The sequence below is a fragment of the Rana temporaria genome, chromosome 3, assembly GCF_905171775.1.
Source record: "Rana temporaria chromosome 3, aRanTem1.1, whole genome shotgun sequence".
In the NCBI taxonomy this organism is placed as follows: Eukaryota; Metazoa; Chordata; class Amphibia; order Anura; family Ranidae; genus Rana; species Rana temporaria.
In genome coordinates, this window is record NC_053491.1 from 341677279 (window position 1) to 341698038 (window position 20760).

At 43.8% G+C, this 20760-nt stretch overlaps 1 protein-coding gene across 4 annotated transcripts in view; it reads right to left on the bottom strand.

Annotated features, from left to right (window-relative positions):
* The window catches only part of GRIA1 (glutamate ionotropic receptor AMPA type subunit 1), a 445232-nt gene that overhangs the window by 139105 nt on the left and 285367 nt on the right, over positions 1-20760 (bottom strand). For all 4 annotated transcript variants that reach the window (XM_040345114.1, XM_040345115.1, XM_040345112.1 and 1 more), the window contains exons 7-8: positions 3357-3524; positions 2235-2339 (exon numbers count right to left, since the gene is read on the bottom strand). In XM_040345114.1, the coding sequence (XP_040201048.1) occupies positions 2235-2339; positions 3357-3524 (273 nt within the window). The remainder of the gene's footprint in view (positions 1-2234; positions 2340-3356; positions 3525-20760) is intronic.

The window sequence follows — 20760 nt, forward strand, 5'->3', positions numbered from 1 at the left end:
AGTCTCCAGTATATTACCTGTATAATTCTGTAGTAAATTATGCTACCAGCACTTTTTTGCTTACTGTACTTTGTCCTAAGCATGTCTTATAAGGAAATAAGTCCAAGAAAGTGTGGTGGGATTTTGCACTGGGGTTCACCAGCTAGTGAATGATTTGCTTAAAGTGTTACTAAACCCAGGACAAAAAAACACGACAGTGGTTCCCTTGTCTTTATATTTTAAAACTAAACATCAGCCAAAAATACCAAAATAAAAATGAATAGCACTTGAAAAGATAAAATAACAAAACCGGCCTTTTCTGCAATATTCAGCATTAAAGTCTTACTAAACCCAGGACCCTGCATTCACTATATCTGGTCTCCCACAGTACACAGAACATGGAAATGCAATTATTTTAGTAAGTATAGACTGCTAAATACCTTTTTCATCAGCAGTATATAGTAGTCTTGTGACTTGTATCAGTACCTGGTTAAAGCTTGTAGAAGGAGTTTTCATTCTCCTCTGACCAGGGCCGCTGATAGAAATCATGGGGCCCCGTACAGCCTACCTAACAGGACCCCCTTCAGCTCCACCCCTGGTCCCGCCGCTGGTTCCTCCTTCAACCCCACCCTGGCCCCTCCTCAGACCTGCATTGAAACAAGTAGTCGGCGTTGGACAGACGACGTTCGGTCATGGCTGGAGGATTTTTTTTTTTACATCAATTAGCTATTTGTTCAGGGTGCCCGGGTCCCCCTGCTGACCGGGCCCAGTACAACAGGGTTAGTTGTACTGGCCTATCAGCTGCCCTGCCTCTGACTATCCTATGAGGCTGCAGGACCCCTGACCCTCTGTCTGGACAGTGCTGATTAGCCCTGTGTTGATCAAATGCACCCTCCCCCCAAAAAATAAAAAAATCTCTCTAGCAATACACACCAAACTGAGCATGTGCAGAGTGCCTCCAAGGCTTTGTACTATAAGGAGATGGATTGGGAACTGTGAAAGGAGGGGGGGTCAGAGAAGACAGGATCAAACAGCCTTTTTACATAATGCAGAGGATTAACCCCTTATGTTCCACAGTGAATAAAACAAGCATGCTTTACTGCATATACAGACTGACTTTACTGTTGTGGGTTTAGTAACACTTTAAAACGCAGCGCATGTTCACTTTGAAAGGGAAAATATTATTTTGCAAAAAAATAACCAATCATGTGTAGGGCCTTAAAAAAATATAGAATTTTTACTGAGAGATCCTGGATCTATCATGCTATCAGCATAGTCTTCTGTTGGTCTGGAGTAAGTTTGAGGCTGGCCAAGGGTCATTCAAAACAGGTAGCATTTATTTACCGAATATATGAAAAACTCTAGAGGGATTTTCTGTCAAATCTTGCCACTGTATTAAAGCGGAGTTCCGGCCACGATTTCACTTTTTAAATATAAATACCCCTGTAATACACAAGCTTAATGTATTCTAGTAAAGTTAGTCTGTAAACTAAGGTCCGTTTTGTTAGGTTGTTACAGCATTTAGACACTTTATAAAATAGAAATTGACTGGGGCCATCTTAAGTGTGGGCATCATGAAGCCAGACTGTATGACTTCCTGGATTTCAGCCTTGCAGATCTCGCACATGCTCAGTGCTGCACAAGCAGTGTAATAGGTTTCAGATCAGGTTTCAGCACCTGTACTGTCCAAGTCACACTGGAAAGTTACACCCACTACATTCCCAGGAGTCTGTGCGGTGTAGGTTAGGAAGCTTAAGCACCTAGGTGCACGAAGTGGGAAGATTAACTATTCTGCCTAGCAACAACACTTTGAAGGCATCTAAAAAAAAAAAAAATTCTTAAAGGACTAATGACATTTTTTTAAAACTACTGATGTAATGTTATATTTATGGGTGGAACTCCACTTTAAGTCCATTGTTTATTCATATACGAAAAGAAGACTCCATATCTACTTCAAAGCCTGCTCTATATTATATAAGAATTATATAAGACGTTTATATTAGACTTTAATACACTACAAGCAGGTGGAATTCCATGGTGGGTGTGACTTGAATTACTGTAATGCAAATAAATGTCTGATATGTAGTAGACCTGAGCAGGAGAGCATCGGAGTAATACAATCAATACAATCAGACAAGAACATTTCATGGCTAATGTACCTTTATAGATTTTTTTTTCGTTTTTCACTGTTACTTTATTTCTGCTACACTGAACCATTTATTTGATTCACAATTTCAGTTAAGATTCAGCCTTACCTGTCGGATTCCTTTATGTTTGAGCTCCAGCACATGCAATGTATAGTTTGTTCTCCTCCCCTTCTCATTGAACTGGACATTGCCAGACAAACCCTCCAGTCGAACCTTTTTTTTTTAAATGAATAAAATGACAACAATCATTTAATTACATAAACAAAACACTACTTTTAAGTAAAAATTTCTTTGAAAATTAAAAGTAATTATTAAAAAAAATATCTAAAACTGTAAAACGGTAACAAAAATACTAAAGGGATTAAAATTCAGTCTTACAAATCATAGCATTTATTCCAAACACTGAGATACACGCATTGGGCCGGATTCAGATAGAATGGTCTATCTGTCCGCCCGGCGTAACGTATCTTAGATACGTTACGCCGCTGTAACTTTGGGCGCAAGTTCCGTATTCAGAAAGAACTTGCGCCCTAAGTTACGGCGGCGTAACGTATGTGGGCCGGCGTAAGCCCACCTAATTCAAATGGGAATGTTAGGGGCGTGTTTTATTTAAATTTGCTTTGACCCCGCGTATTTAACGTTTTTTTTCAACGGCGCATGCGCCGTTCGCGAAAAAATCCCAGTGCGCATGCTCGAAAATCCACCGCAAAACGTCATTGCTTTCGACGTGAACGTAAATTACGTCCAGCCCTATTCGCGAACGACTTACGCAAACGACGTAAAATTTTCAAAACTCGACGCGGGAACGACGGCCATACTTAACATTAGCTACGCCTCATATAGCAGGGGTAACTATACGCCGAAAAAAGCCTAAAGTAAACGACGTAAAAAAATGTGCCGGCCGGACGTACGTTTCTGAATCGGCGTAACTATCTAATTTGCATATTCCTTGCGCAACTATACGGAAGCGCCACCTAGCGGCCAGCGTGAAATTGCAGCCTAAGATACGACGGTGTAAGACACTTACACCAGTCGGATCTTAGGGATATCTTAGGGAATCAGGCGCATAGATACGACCGGCCGGACTCAGAGATACGACGGCGTATCAGGAGATACGCCGTCGTATCCTGTTTCTGAATCCGGCCCATTCATTTTTACATCACAATGGTATTCTTTTAACTTTCAAACAACAAATGTATCATTTTACATTTACATATTTTCATTTTATACCTGCTGCAATGCCCTCTGGATGTCTATCCCTTGCCCCCATGGAACAGCAGGGTTGGCCAAGCAGTCTCCAGCATTACCACGACGAGAAATGTCTATTCTTTGTTTCCTCAGATTTTGGAAGGCTTCATACATCACGCGAACACCATCATACGTTAGGGCTGAGGTATACTACACAGTGCAAATCAGAGAAAACAGAGACAACAATGAATAAAAACCGTCCATTACGTCCACCCAACCCACCACTACGAAAGAACAGTAATGCATTTTTTGCCAACAGGGTAAAAATCTGTTTATTGAAAAAGCAGGGGAAAGCATCTAATAGCTCAACGCATTTCGTGGCTGTAGCGCCACTCTTCAGGGTCCCTAAAGACTCCCTGAAGAGTGGCGCTACAGCCACAAAATGCGTCAAGCTATTAGATGCTTTCCTCTGCTACTTAGTCTACAAAAGTTACCATTATTAAGTTTCATTGGAATATACCAATTTATATTGTGTTCTATTGTGGAAATACGCTGTAACTAGCCTGGTGTTTTTATTATGTTACTATTGTGGCTTTAGTCCAGTATGCTATCATTGTGTCATTATGCTATTTTGCTACCATATTACTATGTATCATATCATGGAATAAAAGTTTTACTATTTTTACTATGATGGTTACTATATGTCTATGCATCATTATATGGCTCTATTGATGATTTATTCACCAGACATTATTATAGTATTATGCAGTGTCACTTCCCTGGTTGCATGTTTCATGCAAAGTCCCAAAAATCTGTTTATATCTGTTAATTGCAATGCACATGTGTCAGGAAGGGGAAAATTAATTGTAGTGGTCTCCCTGACAATGGAGGTAGGGGGTGATTGGAGGCAGGGGTCCTGGGGGAGATTGGAAGCAGAGGGAGATTGGAGGCAGGGGGAGATTGTGGCATCACAGAGGGGGGTGAAGACAGGGGGTGTTGGTGGCAGAGGGGGATGGAGGCAGGGGGTGATTGGAGGCAGGGGGCCTGGGGGAGATTGGGGGCCTGGGGGTGATTGGAAGCAGAGGGAGATTGGAGGCAGGGGGAGATTGTAGGCAGAGAGAGATTGGAGGCACGGGGAGATTGTGGCACCACAGAGGGGGGTGAAGGCAGGGGGTGTTGGTGGCAGAGGGGGATGGAGGCAGGGGGTGATTGGAGGCAGGGGGCCTGGGGGAGATTGGGGGCCTGGGGGTGATTGGAAGCAGAGGGAGATTGGAGGCAGGGGGAGATTGGAGGCAGGGGGAGATTGTGGCACCACAGAGGGGGGTGAAGGCAGAGGGTGTTGGTGGCAGAGGGGGATGGAGGCAGGGGGTGATGTGACTAAATAATTTGCCCTTATTATATCGAAAATAACAAACATATGTTTTATTACCTTAATATCTACCTTAAATCACATTGCTATTTGCCTAGCGTACTTGTTTGTAGCCTTAATACTGAAATTTGCACCTAAAAATGTAATTTAGTAACTTTTGTGAAATGCCAGTATAAATGTTGCTGCGTCAGTAAATTTCGGGTGTCGTGCCAGTAAATTTCAATCTGGTAGGTTGGCAGCACTGATCTTAAAGTATAACTAGATGCAACATTTTGCTTTGGATAGAGAGGAGGTAGATTAAACTCCCTGTCAGTTTTTATTGCTGCGGGTGCCCCGTTTAAGGAGATTTAAAGCGGAGGTCCGCCTAAAAAAAATATATTGAAAGCCAGCAGCTACAAATACTGCAGCTGCTGACTTTTAATATATGGACACTTACCTGTCCAGGGTGCCTGCAATGTCGGCAGGTGAAGCCGTGCAACCGCTCCATCCCCGATGAGGGAATCAGGAAGCGAAGCATTGCGGCTTCATTTCCCGATTCTTTACTGCGCATGCGTGAGCCGCGCGGCATGTCCTCACTGGTCCCCGCTCTCTTCTGGGACCTGTGTGTTTCCCAGAAGATAGCAAGGGGCGGAGGCGGGAAGTGACATGGATCCCCGCAGATTTTGCGGTGGTCGATGCCCGGAAGTGGGTGCAAATACCTATATTATACAGGTATCTGCACCCCCCTCCCCCCTGAAAGTTGACAAATGTGACACCGGAGGGGGGGACACACTTTCCGAAAAGCGGAGGTTCACTTTTTGTGTGGACCTCCGCTTTAACCTCTCTATTTGTCCTGTTTATCATTGAAAGTAAAAGAAAATCAAAATTTTTGGGTTGTCCCCAGAAAAGTAATAGAGGATACATCTTCCACGTACTGGTGACCTGGGGGTCCCAAAAGAATTCCATAAACTTGCAGGGATTTTTTATCACTTCCTGTTTGGCTATGGAACAGGGAGTGTAAGGGAAATCTCTGCAATAGGACACAGATGACAAAAATCTAGCAGGGGGTGTATTTAGGTTTTGTGCTGCCCTAGGCCTGACTAAACTTGTGCACCCCCTAATTTAAATATGACCCACCCTCTTCCTGTCAAGGCCACACCCTTTTCTGTTTAAGACCCACCCTGATATTTTCGAGTGGGGGGAATGGATTCCCTTAATTTGCATAGATTTCCTATCACTTCCTGTTTAGCTATGGGGCAGAGATTGAAGGGAAATCTCTGCAATGGGACAGGGATGGTAAAAAAAAAAAAAAAATTGACAGGGGCTATAACCCTCCCTTACTCCAAAATGGAAAAAAAAGTGTTGCCTATAGTTCTACTTCAAGCACAAATTTCTGATAATTGTATGGAGGGGACTAAGAAGACATAACCATGCCAATGGTACAGCAGAAAACATATAGCACAGTGAGGAAGGTTTGTGGTATAGGATGATAGGACAGTCAAAACTAGAAACAGCTTGCATTACACCAGTGTTTCTCAATTCCAGTCCTCAGGCCCCCCCAACAGGTCAGGTTTTCAGGATTTCCATTATTTTGCACAGGTGATTTGATCAGTTTCACTGCCTTAGTAATCACCACAGCCCTTTCATCTGAGGGAAATCCTGAAAACCTGACCTGTTGGGGGGGCCTGAGGACTGGAATTGAGAAACACTGCATTACACCAACAGTGTAGCACAAGCCAGCGGGGACATTTTCCATGCTGCCCCCCTGCAAAGTGCTGCCCTAGGCCTGGGCCTTGTTGGCCTAGGCCAGGATACAGCTTTGGTTATAACCCTCCCTTGCTCAATCCACAATAATAAAATAAAGTTTTGCCTATAGTTCTACTATAATAGTTACAACTTAAAGTGGTTGTAATGAAGCAACTAGCCTCAGATGATACACGGAGAAGAAACAAATCCTCCTACATAAATTGTACCTGATAATCTACAACACAGAGATTGAAGCCTCATACACAGGATTGTTGGCAGGGGAGTGTCTGTTGACAGACTGTTGTCCTAAAATCTGACCATTAGTACTTTTTGACAATTGTTGTCCAACTTTCGGCCAACAAATGTTGGATGAAAGGCTAGTAAATTTTCTGGCGGTTGGTTGGTTTAAAAAATGCTGCTTCTACAGGTTTTTTTTTGACTGTAGAAGCAGCTCAACGTTATCCTATGTGTTCATTTCAAGTTCGTTTTAAGCTCAGTGTTTAGAGGCAGGAAAAACCTCTAAACTCTCCTAAATGCCTGTACAAAAATCCTCTATATGAGTATTTTTTTATTCCAAAAGAACTGGCGTTTTTTTTAAGCCCAGTGTGCATGGACCCTAGGATCTGGCAGATCTCTCATCAGCATAACGCAGAGGGCGTGGATATAAATTCACGCAATGCTAAGGGTGAAGAACTAAGGGCCAGATTCACAGAAGAGATACGACGGCATATCTCCTGATACGCCGTCGTATCTCTGTGATCCGCCCATCCTAACTATGTGGCTGATTCATAGAATCAGTTACGCATACATAGCCCTAAGATCCGACAGGTGTAATTGAGTTACACCGTTGGATCTTAGGATGCAATTCTAGGCCGGCCGCTAGGTGGCGATTCCATTGCGGTCGGCGTAGAATATGCAAATGACTAGTTACGGCGATCCACGAAGTTCCATTCCCGCAATCCCGTATGTCGTTGCTAGACGGTTTTTCCCGTCGCAAAGTTACACCTGCTTTAACATGGCTTATCTTTAGATCAGCCATGTTAAAATATGGCCGTCATTCCCGCGTCAAATTTCAATTTTTTTTTTTTGCGTAAGACATCCGGGAATACGAAACGCCGTAACGCACGTCGCAGTTCAAAAAAAACGTCGGGGCGCCGTAATTTTGCGCAAAGCACGTCGGGAAATTTGAACACGGAGCATGCGCAGAACGTTCGGCGCGGGAACGCGCCTAATTTAAATGGTGCCGGCCCCATTTGAATTAGGCGGGCTTGCGCCGAGCGCATTTAAGTTACACCGCCGCAAGTTTACAGGTAAGTGCTTTGTGAATCAGGCACTTACGCTGTAAACTTGCGGCAGTGTAACGTAAATCAGATACGTTACGCCACGGCTGCGCAACGTAAGTGTCTGTGAATCTAACCCTCTGAGCCTGATTGGAGAGAAGGGATACCCCCCCCTCCCCAGTCTACACCAGGGATCGGCAACCCCCGACATGACTGTCAGATATGGCATATAACCCTCATTTATGATAGCACCCAAACTGGGCTGGGGGATCAGTCATGTGCTTACCCATTTTTTCCTTTACAATAAGGTGACCAGATTTTTAAAATGAAATCTGGGGACATATTTTTTTTTTTTACTAGTAATGACGACAGTAGTAGCCGGGGGCCCGAAGAGTAAAGCCGCGTACACACGACCATTTTTCATGTCATGGGAAAAAAACAAAGTTTTTCTCGACGCGATACTTGTCAAGCCTGCCTTGCATACACACGCTCGTGAAAAAAAATAGCTCGAGCAACAACTGCACTATAAAGGGGAAGTTCCATTCGAATGGCACCACCCTTTGTGCTGCTTTTGCTGATTTCGTGTTACCGTGTGTTAGTAAAAGTTTGGTGAGAGACGATTCACGCTTTTCAGTCTTCGTGCTTTTCAGTCTGTCACAGCGTGACGAATGTGCTATCTCCATTACAAATGCTAGTTATACCAGAACGAGTGATCCTGTCTCATAACTTGCTTCTGAGAATGCAAGTTTTTTCCCCTTTGTTAAAGCCTACACATGACCGTTTTCCACGACGTGAAAAACGACAAGAAAAATTAGAGCATGTTCTAAACTTTTTCACCCCCCTAAGCTAGTAGGAGCAGGGGTGTGTAATTTAGAATTTTTTTTTTTAATTCTGCACTGACTGTCTTTGAAATTGCCCCAGCCCCTATTCAAATCCAATCCGGGGACAAAACCAGGGACAGACTTGGTCTGGGGACAGTGTCCTCAGTCCAGGGACTGTCCCCTGAAACCGGGGATGTCTGGTCACCCTACTTTACAATCACTTTAAACTAACAATAACGGGACTATACTGCTGGTTTGCACTAATAGTGGATATGTTAGGCCTAAATCCCGATCCTCCTCTTTTGGGTTTCCCTGGCAGCGTACTGGGCTTCGCCTCTTCTTCGTCTGCCACCATAGGAAGGCGCTATCTTTGGTGGCACATGTGCAGTCTCGATCTATTGACACACAGGATGGCTCGGCCCTGTCCCCCGATCCCTCATTACTAGATTTAATTGACAACAGCGGGTACCAACGGCTCCTGCTGCTCTCAGTGAGGAGGGAGAGGAAGAGGGCAATACCGCTGCTCTTGGGCACAGTGCTCGATCGAGATTAAAGTGATTGTAAAGTCTAGTTTTTTTCCCTATATATTATACTTATCTGCACTGTTGCAGTGGATTTGCACTGGGCAGCCCGAATCCTTTTCTTCTTGGGTCCCTCTTCGATGCTCCAGGCCGCTCCCTCCTGTTCAGTGCCCCCACGACAAGCAGCTTGCTATGGGGGTACCAAAGCTGAGTTTCAGCTCCTTGTGTCTATTCAGACACAGAGCTCTGACCTGGCCCTGTCCCTCTCTCTCCTTTTGGGTAGCTGACTTTGATTGACAGCAGCAGGAGCCAAACTAAAGATATGACGCGGGAAATTTGAAAGTACGCCGGCGTATCAGTAGATACGCCGGCGTACTTGCTCTGTGAATCTGCCCCAGTAATTATTTTTTTAGTCTAATAATAGAGATAAATTCTCTTTCCATTATTTGGAGATGGAAGATTTGTATTCCTCCAGTATTTTGACATCAGAGATTTCTCTATTATTAAATAGTGAGCTTGTGTATACATATCAGTGGTTTTGCTATTAAATGTAGTAAGATTATATTATTTCTTTACTTCCTTCCTCCCTTTATTTTGTGGTTTTCTTTTTATGGTATAATTTAAAAAAATTGAGAATCCATCCTGACAATACTAACCTTGAATTGCCATACTTTAACCACTTGGGATCCGCGCTATGGACGAAAGACGTCCACAGCGTGGCTCTCAAGTGCCGAGTGGACGTCTTTGGACGTCCTGTTGTTGACATTCCCTGTGCGCATCGCTCGGGAGCCGATGCATGTGCCTGGCGGCCGCGATGTCCGCCAGGTACCCGCGATCGGCGGTGACAGCAGGGACGTGGAGCTCTGTGTGTAAACACAGAGCTCCACGTCCTGTCAGGGAGAGAGGAGACCGATGATGTGTCCCTTGTACATAGGGACACAGCATCGGTCACCTCCCCCAGTCAGTCCCCTCCCCCCACACAGTTAGAACACACCCAGGATACACATTTAACCCCTTCCTCACCCCCTAGTGTTAACCCCTTCACTGCCAGTCACATTATTACAGTAATTAGTGCATTTTTATAGAACTGATCGCTGTATAAATGTAAATGGTCCCAAAATTGTGTCAAAAGTGTCCGATACGTCCGCCGCAATATCGCAGGCCTGACAAAAAAAAACGCAGATCGCCGCTATTACTAGTAAAAAAAAAAAAAAAAATCATAAATCTATCCCCTATTTCGTAGGCGCTATAACTTTTGCGCAAACCAATCAATATACGCTTATTGCGATTTTTTTTAACAAAAATATGTAGAAGAATACGTATCGGCCTAAACCGAGGGAATTTTTATTTTTTTTTTAAATGGGATATTATTATAACAAAAAGTAAAAAATATTGTGGTTTTTTTCAAAATTTTCTGTCTTTTTATGTTTATAGCGCAAAAAATTAAAATCGCAGAGATGATCAAATACCACCAAAAGAAAGCTCTCTTTGTGGGAAAAAAATGATGAAAATATAATTTGGGTACAGTGTTGTATGACCGCACAATTGTCATTCAAAATGCGTCAGCGCTGAAAGCTGAAAATTGGTCTGGGCAGGAAGGGGGTTTAAGTGCCCAGTAATGAAGTGGTTAATCTATACAAATAGTGGAAATAGTGGAAATTAACATGGGACAAGTTTATTTTTACATATAATAAAATGAATAAATAAATAGCAATAAAATTAAATGATGGAATAGATGCAAGGTCGCTGTGCCTAATGAAAAATCCAGCCCTATATATATAAATATAGTCACATATTTTTTGTTCTAGACTCTGTTTGATATTTCCTTATGTCTACAAAATTGTAGGGGTGGCCATGCATAAACCTAATCTATAAAAGTATAACATCTGTAAAAACTGCATGTCAGAAAATGAGTCTACAGCCTTTGTGAATATAATTTGGGATGCTTGCATAATGCTGTTCCATTAAAAGTTAAGGGTTTGATACACAGGAAAAAAAAAAAATGTGTGTCTCCAAACTTCCTTGCTTTGATATTGAAATCAGTCTGGGAATATAAGCCATTAACCTCTATTCGGTAAAGAACAATGTCAGGATTGTAAGATGCAACGTGCGTGTATTGCTAAGCAAGCAATGTCTTCTTCAATTACACGGCCTGATAAATCAAAATACTCCACCAAACAGGCAACAAGTGAAATCTTGAAATAAGAGCAGCTAAGTGGGTTACATTTTCTTTTAATTTGCCCTTAGTTGTTTTATATGCAGCAATGAATTCCAGAAGTCACTGACCTGGTTTGATAATGAAAGCTAACATTTGCAGCTTCCAAACTACCCCTTGTTGTTTCCAGATTCGTACGTTTCACTCTTATCCACCATTTTTCTTTTTAATTTAATGAATATATCTGATCATTATTAATAATACTACAAATAATAATAATCAATAACAATTAAAGGGGTTGTAAAGGTTTGTTTTTTATTTTCTAAATAGGTTCTTTTAACCACTAAAAGCGGTAGTAGAACTGCACAGAAAAAAAAATGTAGCGCATACTTGCTCATTATGAAATACTTACCTCAGAACGAAGCCCTCGTATCGGAGCCCGGTCCACACCAAGGGAGCTGACATCTTGCCCTCAGTGTGTCTTCCGGTTCGCGGCTCCGGCACTGTGAGTGGCCGGAGCCGCGATGACGTCACTTCCGCGCATGCGTACGGGAGTTTTTTTCCCGGCAAGGCCCGGCAATGCTGCTGGACCTTAAGCTGGGGCATTCAGAGCACATGCACCGCTGATGTCAGCGGCTGCATTCATAAGGTTTAGGAGACATTAATTTTACCTACAGGTAAACCTTATTATAGGCTTACCTGTAGGTAAAAGTGTAAAACTTGGGTATACAACCGCTTTAAGCCCCGGACCATTTTGCTGGTCCGGGGCCACTTTTTGGGATTCGGCACTGCGTCACTTTAACTGACAGTTGCGCGGTCATGAGACGTGGCTCCCAAACAAAATGTACGTCCTTTTTTCCCCACAAATAGAGCTTTCTTTTGGTGGTATTTGATCACCTCTGCGGATTTAATTTTTTTCGCTATAAACAAAAATAGTGCGACAATTTTTAAAACAATTCAATATTGTTTACTTTTTGCTATAATAAATATCCCCCAAAAATATATAAAAAAAAAGTTTTTTCCTCAGTTTAGGACGGGATCCGCGGTCAGAGTTATGGAGCTCCCGGCGGGCGCGCACGCCCACAATGCCAGCTTCTTAAAGGGGACTTCTATATACGTCCTTCTGCCTGTCCGTGTTATGCTGTCGACGTATACAGTCGTGCGCTGATCGGCGAGCAGTTAAGCTAGTGCATTGTTGGTTCACTAACCTTTTCCTTCGATTTCCCTTCTAATTTTTTTTTCTTTGTCTGAATTTCTCACTTCCTGTTTCTCCTCAGTAAGCTTGAAACCATCATCCGAGCCATAGTGGCTGGGGGTTAGTCAGCTAGAACAGCATACTGAACAGCTTACTGAGGAGAAACAGGAAGTGAGAAATTCAGACAAAGAAAAAAACATTTAGAAGGGAAATCGAAGGAAAAGGTAAGTGAACCAACAATGCACTATCTTAAAGGAACCTATTTAAAAAATAAAAAACAACCCTTTACAGCCCCTTTAAAGAGGTATTAAATCGATAACCACTCATTTTCACTCTTTTTTGACCTTGTGATCTGGCCAGTAACACATCTCTTGTATTCAAGTGCCTACCTACACTTTGGATGAAGGAGAACAGAGGGCACCTTTGGACAGCAGAATTAAAAGTCTGGGGGGGAGGGATTTTAGTTGTAGTAGCAGATGTGCAACATACAGTAAATACGCTAACAAATTGAAAACTAATGCCCTGTACACACGATCGGTTCATCCGATGAAATCAGTCTGATGGATTTTTCCATCAGATATCCGATGAAGCTGACTCATGATCAGTCGTGCCTACACACCATCAATTAAAAAAATGATTGTGTCAGAAAGTGGTGACATAAAACACAACGACGTGCTGAGAAAAATGAAGTTCAATGCTTCCAAGCATGCGTCGACTTGATTCTGAGAATGCGTGGATATTTAACCGATGGACGTGCCCACAGACGGTAGGTATAGGTTTTTTAACCATCAGATAATTTTAAAACAAGTTCCTAGTTTTTTCACTGATGGATAAAAAAAACGATGGGGCCCACACACGATCGGCTCGTCTGATGAAAACGGTCCGTTTTCATCAGACAAACCGATCGTGTGTACGCGGCATTACAGTTGTGTTCCTTTTGGGATAAAGATTTAAAATGAATAAAAGCTAATTATTGTAAGCACCTCTGTCAAGTGGCAAATGGTTTGTCTCATCCCTGTAACTGCTACATCTACAGAATAGCTTTTTCTGTTGAAAAACAACAGACTTTCTAGCAGGATCACTAGATGAAAATAAAGGAAAGAACGCTTTAGGCCGCTTGCACACTGCAGCTTGAAAAAGCTCAGGACAGCTTCTTTTTTTTTTTTTTTTCAAGCTAAAATACAGCCCATTAATTGTAATGTGCTTATGCACACAGGCGCGTAAACAAGCGCCATGCATTCTTCAGTAAAAAAATAATAATAAAAAATCAGCTTTTTTGGTGAGTGATTTATGACTAAGAACATTTGTTAGTGTCTTTATGACTCATGTGTGCGAATGCGCACACATTTTTAATTTACATATTGTGCAGAACGAGAATGCGAGAATAAGTTTGCGCGAAAATGCACATATGCGCAAGTACATAAAAAAAAATCTGAAAAAGTAGATGCTCAACAGCTTCCAGCTGCTGGAAGTCATTGTTGTCTTATTATGTATATGTAGCACTACCCCCGGAGGAGCTGCTGGTTTGTTCTGGGTGGCACATTTACCCTGTGGCTCTTCCGAATTCCTAGGGGTGAATTGTGCTTATAGCAATAGTAAAGGAATGTCCGCAACAAGTGTCTTTGCTGTGCTCTTTATTACCCATCCGGGTAAAAACAATGAACTGGTGATGAAAGGGATAGAGTTTGCAGGAAGAAGGAGAACAGCAGATTTAGGCGTAGTATTTGGAACAGTCCTTCTCCCATATGAAACACTTTCTGCACCACTCCTGCCTGAGTGGGTTTAGTGTACCCGGACAGGCCTCTCTCACTGACCTGGCAGCTGGAGTATCACTCGAACATTTGTAGGATAAAGTCCCTGCCACAGACCCTCCTGAATGAACTTGTACTTGAGGATAAGTCTCTGCCACGGCCCATGGACCCTCCTTGGTGAACGTCAGGGAGACACCTCTGCCACAGGCCCTCTCTGGTTGCAGTTACGGAGGTAATCTTCCTTAGGTGAATTACACCTGGATCTCCTTCTTTACGTCGCCCAGGTACCGACTGACAGGTAATCAATCCTTCAGTGTCCGGCTACCTTGATCCCCAGTGGTTTGTCGAAATCCTATTGGACCGCCAGCCTCTCAATGGCGCTCCTCAGACGGACTCCCCACCAAACAGCACTACAGCTTGGGATCCTCAAAGGTGGGAATCCAGTCACTTACTGGGTCCCCGTCGCTGCTCAAATGCTCTGGGCCAACATGGCCCCAGAACCAGGAACACCGCGTGGCACGCACGCCCCTGCCAGGTAGGCCATAATGCCGGGGCGCCATCATGTGGCCACCCTAAAGGTGGGTGCCACACATGGCAAAGAAGACGACCCAGACTAATAGCGTCTGCCCCATAAATACCCTCCCCCAGCATGCACAGTGAGGCTAAACCCTCCTGATTGGCTGCTGGGGAAGAGCACCCAAACCTCGACTCCACTGCTGCCACCTACTGCACAGGGGTTGGAAGAACACCCCAGCACAACAGAATGAGCCCACAGCCCTGCCAAGCTGAGACAGAGACCCTGTTTTGAACATAACAAATTTGGATCAGAGTTTAACTACACTCTGATCTACCTCTAAATTTAAATAGCACCGGTACCTAAAGTAACTAGGGGCTACATATAAATTTGGTATTTCAGACGTATGATGCCTATACATTCTATTGATTTTTGGTTTCTATGCTTAGCCTGGTTGACCCTTGATTTATCTCCTCTTCAGTTTGGAATTTGTGTTCTGTGCATATCATGTTTTGGGTGATAGCCATTACTGTTGACTTCTGGATATTTTATTGCTGTGTTCTTTCTTTTGTGTAAAATGTGAAACAATAAAAACATTTTCACCTCTAATATCATTTGACTGTCTTTATTTCTTCCCTGTTTAGAACCATGTATGTGACCCACAATATCTGGTCTGAACTGCTGGACAGGTTACAAAGATGTTTCAGAATGAGCTAATAATATCTTAGCATGGTGGTATTAGAATGTCTATGACGTTGCATCACACATACAATAAATGTACCCACTGTGCAGCTTTGACTCCCAGATCTCTGTGAAAACCACTAAGATTGAGACATGAGAGATAGAAATGGATTGCCTCATTATTTGAACAAAAATAGGGGTGGGTGCCATCATCCTAAAATATGAAATTGGAAAGAGAAAAGGAGATAAATCAAGGGTCACTCCAAAATAAGGCCCTGATCGCCAGTAGTGGTTGGACTGTTGAGACACCCAGACAAAAAACGCTTGGTTTATAAAATGAAAATTACATAAATACACAAATGACGGTCACAATAGTGACTTGACACTGAAACTTAAAATCATTACAGACTCCACAAGTAAGTAGAGAACAGAATTGATGTGGCTAGTGACATGTCGAGGATATGTCACTAGCCATCATCAATTGGACGCAACAGTCCAACCACTACTGGCGATCAGGGCTTTATTTTGGAGTGACCCTTGATTTATCTCCTCTCCCCTTTCTAAGATTAGGGTTTTAATACAGTAAAAACTTGGTTTGCGAGCACAATTAGTTCCAGAAACATGCTTGTAATCCAAAGCACTTGTATATCAAAGCATTTTTTTTACCGGGTATAAAAGAGAAGAGAGGCACCTCTAAAGCCACGTACACACGATCAGTCCATCCGATGAGAACGGTCTGAAGGACCGTTGTCACCGGTTAACTGATGAAGCTGACTGATGGTCCGTTGCGCTCAAATACCATCGATTAAATAACCGATCGTGTCAGAACGCGGTGACGTAAAACACAACGACGTGCTGAAAAAAATGAAGTTCAATGCTTCCAAGCATGCGTCGACTTGATTCTGAGCATGCATGGATTTTTAACTGATGGTCGTGCCTACTAACGATCGGTTTTGACCTATCGGTTAGGAATCCATCGGTTAAATTTAAAGCAAGTTGGCTTTTTTTTAACCGATGGTTAAATAACCTATGGGGCCCACACACGATCGGTTTTGACCGATAAAAACGGTCTATCAGACCGTTGTCCTCTGTTTAACCTATGGTGTGTACGAGGCCTAAGTGTAGCAATAAGTTGCTAAATGTTGTACCTTCATTAAATGTAACCATATTGCTACACTTAGAGGCTCCTCTCTTCTCTTTTATACTCAGTTGTGACATGACGCTACTCTTATATCAAGACATCGCTTGTATATCAAGGCAAAATGTATTAAAAAATTGTGCTTGTCTTGCAAAACGCTCTCGAACCAAGTTACTCTCAAACCAAGGTTTTACTGCATATGGAATCAGTACTGCTCCTTAGTATTAAGGTGTATGTAAATCCCATTAATTAACTGTTTTAGCTGGTAAATATACAACTAAAAGTGTTTTGTTATACAGGCAGTCCCTGGGCTACAAACAAGTTAGATTCTGTAGGTTTGTTCTTAAAGCGCAGTTCCACCCATTTAAAAGTCAGCAGCTACAAAAGGTGTAGCTGCTGACTTTTAATAATCAGACACTCATCTGTCCCACGGTCCAGCGATGCGGGCGCACAAAGCCCCGCTCCTCGCCCCCTCCTCTCCGTGGTGCCGGAATTCTAACTGTGGGCGCCCGGCTGTGGCTTTACAACCGAGCCGTGCTGCACACTGTGAATGGCCAGACAATCTTCTGGGACCTGTGACATGTACCAGATGATTGCAGGGAAGGGGAAGAGGTGATCTTCCTTCCGGCACCGCCGTGCCAGGCGAGGAAGTGGGAGCTGGGTGCCTGTAAAAACAGAGTACCCCCAAAAAGATGACATGCCAGATGTGGCATGTCAGGGGGTCACCATCACTTAAAGCGTAAGTAAAATTTTTGGGTGGAACTCCGTTCTAAAGGGAAACTTTACCCATAACAACTTGATAAAAAATAATGTTTTCAACCATGGGTTAAACACTACCTCCCCACTGATTTTAACCAGTCTTTCTTATTACCACACTAGGTTGCATAGACTAGTTGCTTCAAAAAGAAACAGGAGCAATGCTGGAGGCTGCCATTTTGCTGAAGCCCCGAGCCCATTAATAGCAGTAAATCATAAAGCAGAACTAAACCCATCAATTTAACGGTTTGAAAAAACAGTGACGTTCCTGGAATGCCGGAATTGCTAACTGTCTCATTTGCTTGTTGTCCTCAACTTGCAGGACTTAGTTTTCTGACTACAGTTCCACTTAAAGTGGAATTTGTATGTGAGTTGAAACAGGTAACTTTTTAAGTGTAACCCCAGCCCAAAAACTATTTTTAAGTTTTAGATAGCATAGGGAAGAGTTAACTGGCCATACAGCGATGTGGGATTGCTGACAGGTCTGCCGACCAGTAGGTGGCAGCATGTGGTGAGCGCCAAGCTGGCCACCCAGCAGCTTCTGGTACCAGTGTGACGTCACACTGCCTTAATTTTTAAGTATGAGTCACATGTAAGTCTGATGATTACCCTTACTATCTCTATGACCAGCAGGAGAGGAAGTTAGGGGAAATCTTAGAAACTGGGGCCATTGACAGCAATACAAACATGACAGAAGTTCTAACTCGATCCCCCCAACCTCTTCAAAACCAAATATATATTTTTTAGCTTTAGTTGGTTTTTAAAGCCCAATTGTGGTCTATTGCAGTGCATTAACATGTGGTAAATATAGCCCATATATAAATGTAGCCCATGGCTGCCAACACATAGCAATGGACCTAAAAACCTTCAGACTTTTCTAATGCAGTGCACCACATAACACTGAGTCCTCGGCATGGAAAGCTAATGTGTTATGTTTTGTTTTTATTCTCAAAGAAATTTAGCAAAAATTGTTTCCTATGAAGAGTCATGCATGCTGAGTGCCAAAAACAGTTTAACGTGTATCTCTAGGCAACATCACTTCTGAATAGAGCAGGGAAGCATTAGACCATCTGTCAAGTTTTTATTTTAGTCCCCGATGGGTAAATTTACACTTCTATTTCCTATGGTGACCATTGTCACTGAGTAAAAGTGATGGGATCTCCAAAATTTCAAAGTTGTCCCCAGAGCATTAGGGGAGATTTTACAAATGGGGACACCTGTTCCAGGGACATCTGTCTAAAGGGGACTCCACTGACATTCTGTTGGGTCTCCACCAGTGGTGTAACTAGAACCTTTAGGGCCCCGATGCAAGAAACCATGAAGGGCCCCCCAGACAGTGCTCTTTTCTCCGAGCCCGGTGGCGGAACAGGACCCGATCGCAAGTGGGTGGCTGCATATAAAGGAACCGATTTCTCCATTTCCCCCTGCTTCTCCTCCTCTCCCTCTCCCTCCCGCAGGCATTCAGCGGCTGCAGGAGGAAAATGGAGAGATTGGTTCCTCTATGCCAGTATTTCTCAATATTTTTCCAGCCAGGGCACCCTTGAAGTATACCCCTAGGTGAATGGGGCTGCACTGAAACCACCCTGCAACTGTGTGCATTGCATGCAGTTGCAGCATAGTGATGATGCATTTAAGGGGTTAAAACAGGCGGACAGGAGGCAACATATTGCATCTTTACCGGCTGTCAAATGCCTCTGAAAAGCGATCTGAGCATGGATCACTTTTCAGTGTAACAGCATTTTTTTGCTGGTACTATGAACAAGCAAAAAAAAAAAAAAATCGGTTCCGATTGTACATATATAGGGGGTAAACACACATACATATACACACACACTTATATAAATACACACACACACTTATATAAATACACACACACACTTATATAAATACACACACACACACACACATAAAAACCAGTGGCAGCTGGTGTTCAAAACTTTGGTGGGACGCAAGCAAACTGAAAAATTCTTCAAAAAAACAACAATTGCAGCGTCACTGTGCCCATCAAACGCAGCCACTGTGCCCATCAAACGCAGCAACTGTGCCCATCAAACGCAGCAACTGTGCCATCAACTGCAGCCACTGTGCCCATCAAAATGCAGCCACTGTGCCCATCAAAACGCAGCCACTGTGCCCAAACGTTGCAACTGTGCCCATCAAATGCAGCCACTGTGCCCATCAACCGCAGTCACTGTGCCCATCAACTGCAGCCACTTTGTGCTCAAACACAGCCACTGTGTCCATCAAAACACAGCAACTGTGCCCATCAAACGCAGTCACTGTGCCCATCAAACACAGCCACTGTGCCATCAACTGCAGCCACTGTGCCCATCAACCGCAGCCACTGTGCCCATCAACCGCAGCCACTGTGCCCATCAACCGCAGCTACTGTGCCCATTAAACACAGCGACTGTGCCCATTAAACACAGCGACTGTGCCATCAACCACAACCACTGTGCCATCAAATGTAGCCACTGTGCCCATCAAACACAGCCACTGTGCCCATCAACCACAGCCACTGTGCCCATCAACCACAGCCACTGTGCCCATCAACCACAGCCACTGTGCCCATCAACCACAGCCACAATGCCATCAATCAAAGCCACTGTGCCCTCAACCGCAGCCACTGTGCCCATCAAACACAGCCACTGACTGTGCCATCAACCACAGCCACTGTGCCATCAACCACAGCCACTGTGCCATCAAATGTATCCACTGTGCCCTCAAATACAGTCACTGTGCCCATCAAACACAGTGACTGTGCCCATCAACCACAGCCACTGTGCCATCAAATGTAGCCACTGTGCCCATCAAACACAGCCACTGTGCCCAGCAAACACAGCCACAGTGCCATCAATCAAAGCCAATGTGCCCTCAACCGCAGCCACTGTGCCCTCAACCGCAGCCACTGTGCCCATCAAATGCAGCCATTGTGCCCATCAAAAGCAGCCACTGTGCCCATCAAACGCAGCCACTGACTGTGCCATCAACCACAGCCACTGTGCCATCAACTGTAGCCACTGTGCCCTGAAATGCAGCCACTGTGCCCATCAAATGCAGCCACTGTGACCCTGCCCGCTTGCAGTCTGCCTGGCGGTTCAGTGTTAGGAAAGCGAATATTCATTCGCTTTTCTGACACGGCTGCGTGGACTGCGAGCGCCCAGCATGGCGTACATACATACATACATATGCACAATGCACATGAACACACACACACACACACATATGCAAACACACACACATATACATACATGCACATGAACACACACACATACAAACACACATACAAACACACATACAGTAGATTAAAAAAGTCAGTGCTTTACCTTAGCTCTTCCTGCCGGGTACTGCACTGTAGGGGGAGACAAAGAGCACAGCACACACTGCTTTCGCTTTGTAATCAATGTGACGAGCTCCCCGCACACAGTGCCGAATACACTTCGGCTTAGGATCGGGGAGCTCATCTCTGCTCCTCCTATCGATGTACTGTATACAGGGGGCCCTCAAGGGCCCCCTGTAGCAAGGGGCCCGGTCGCCATT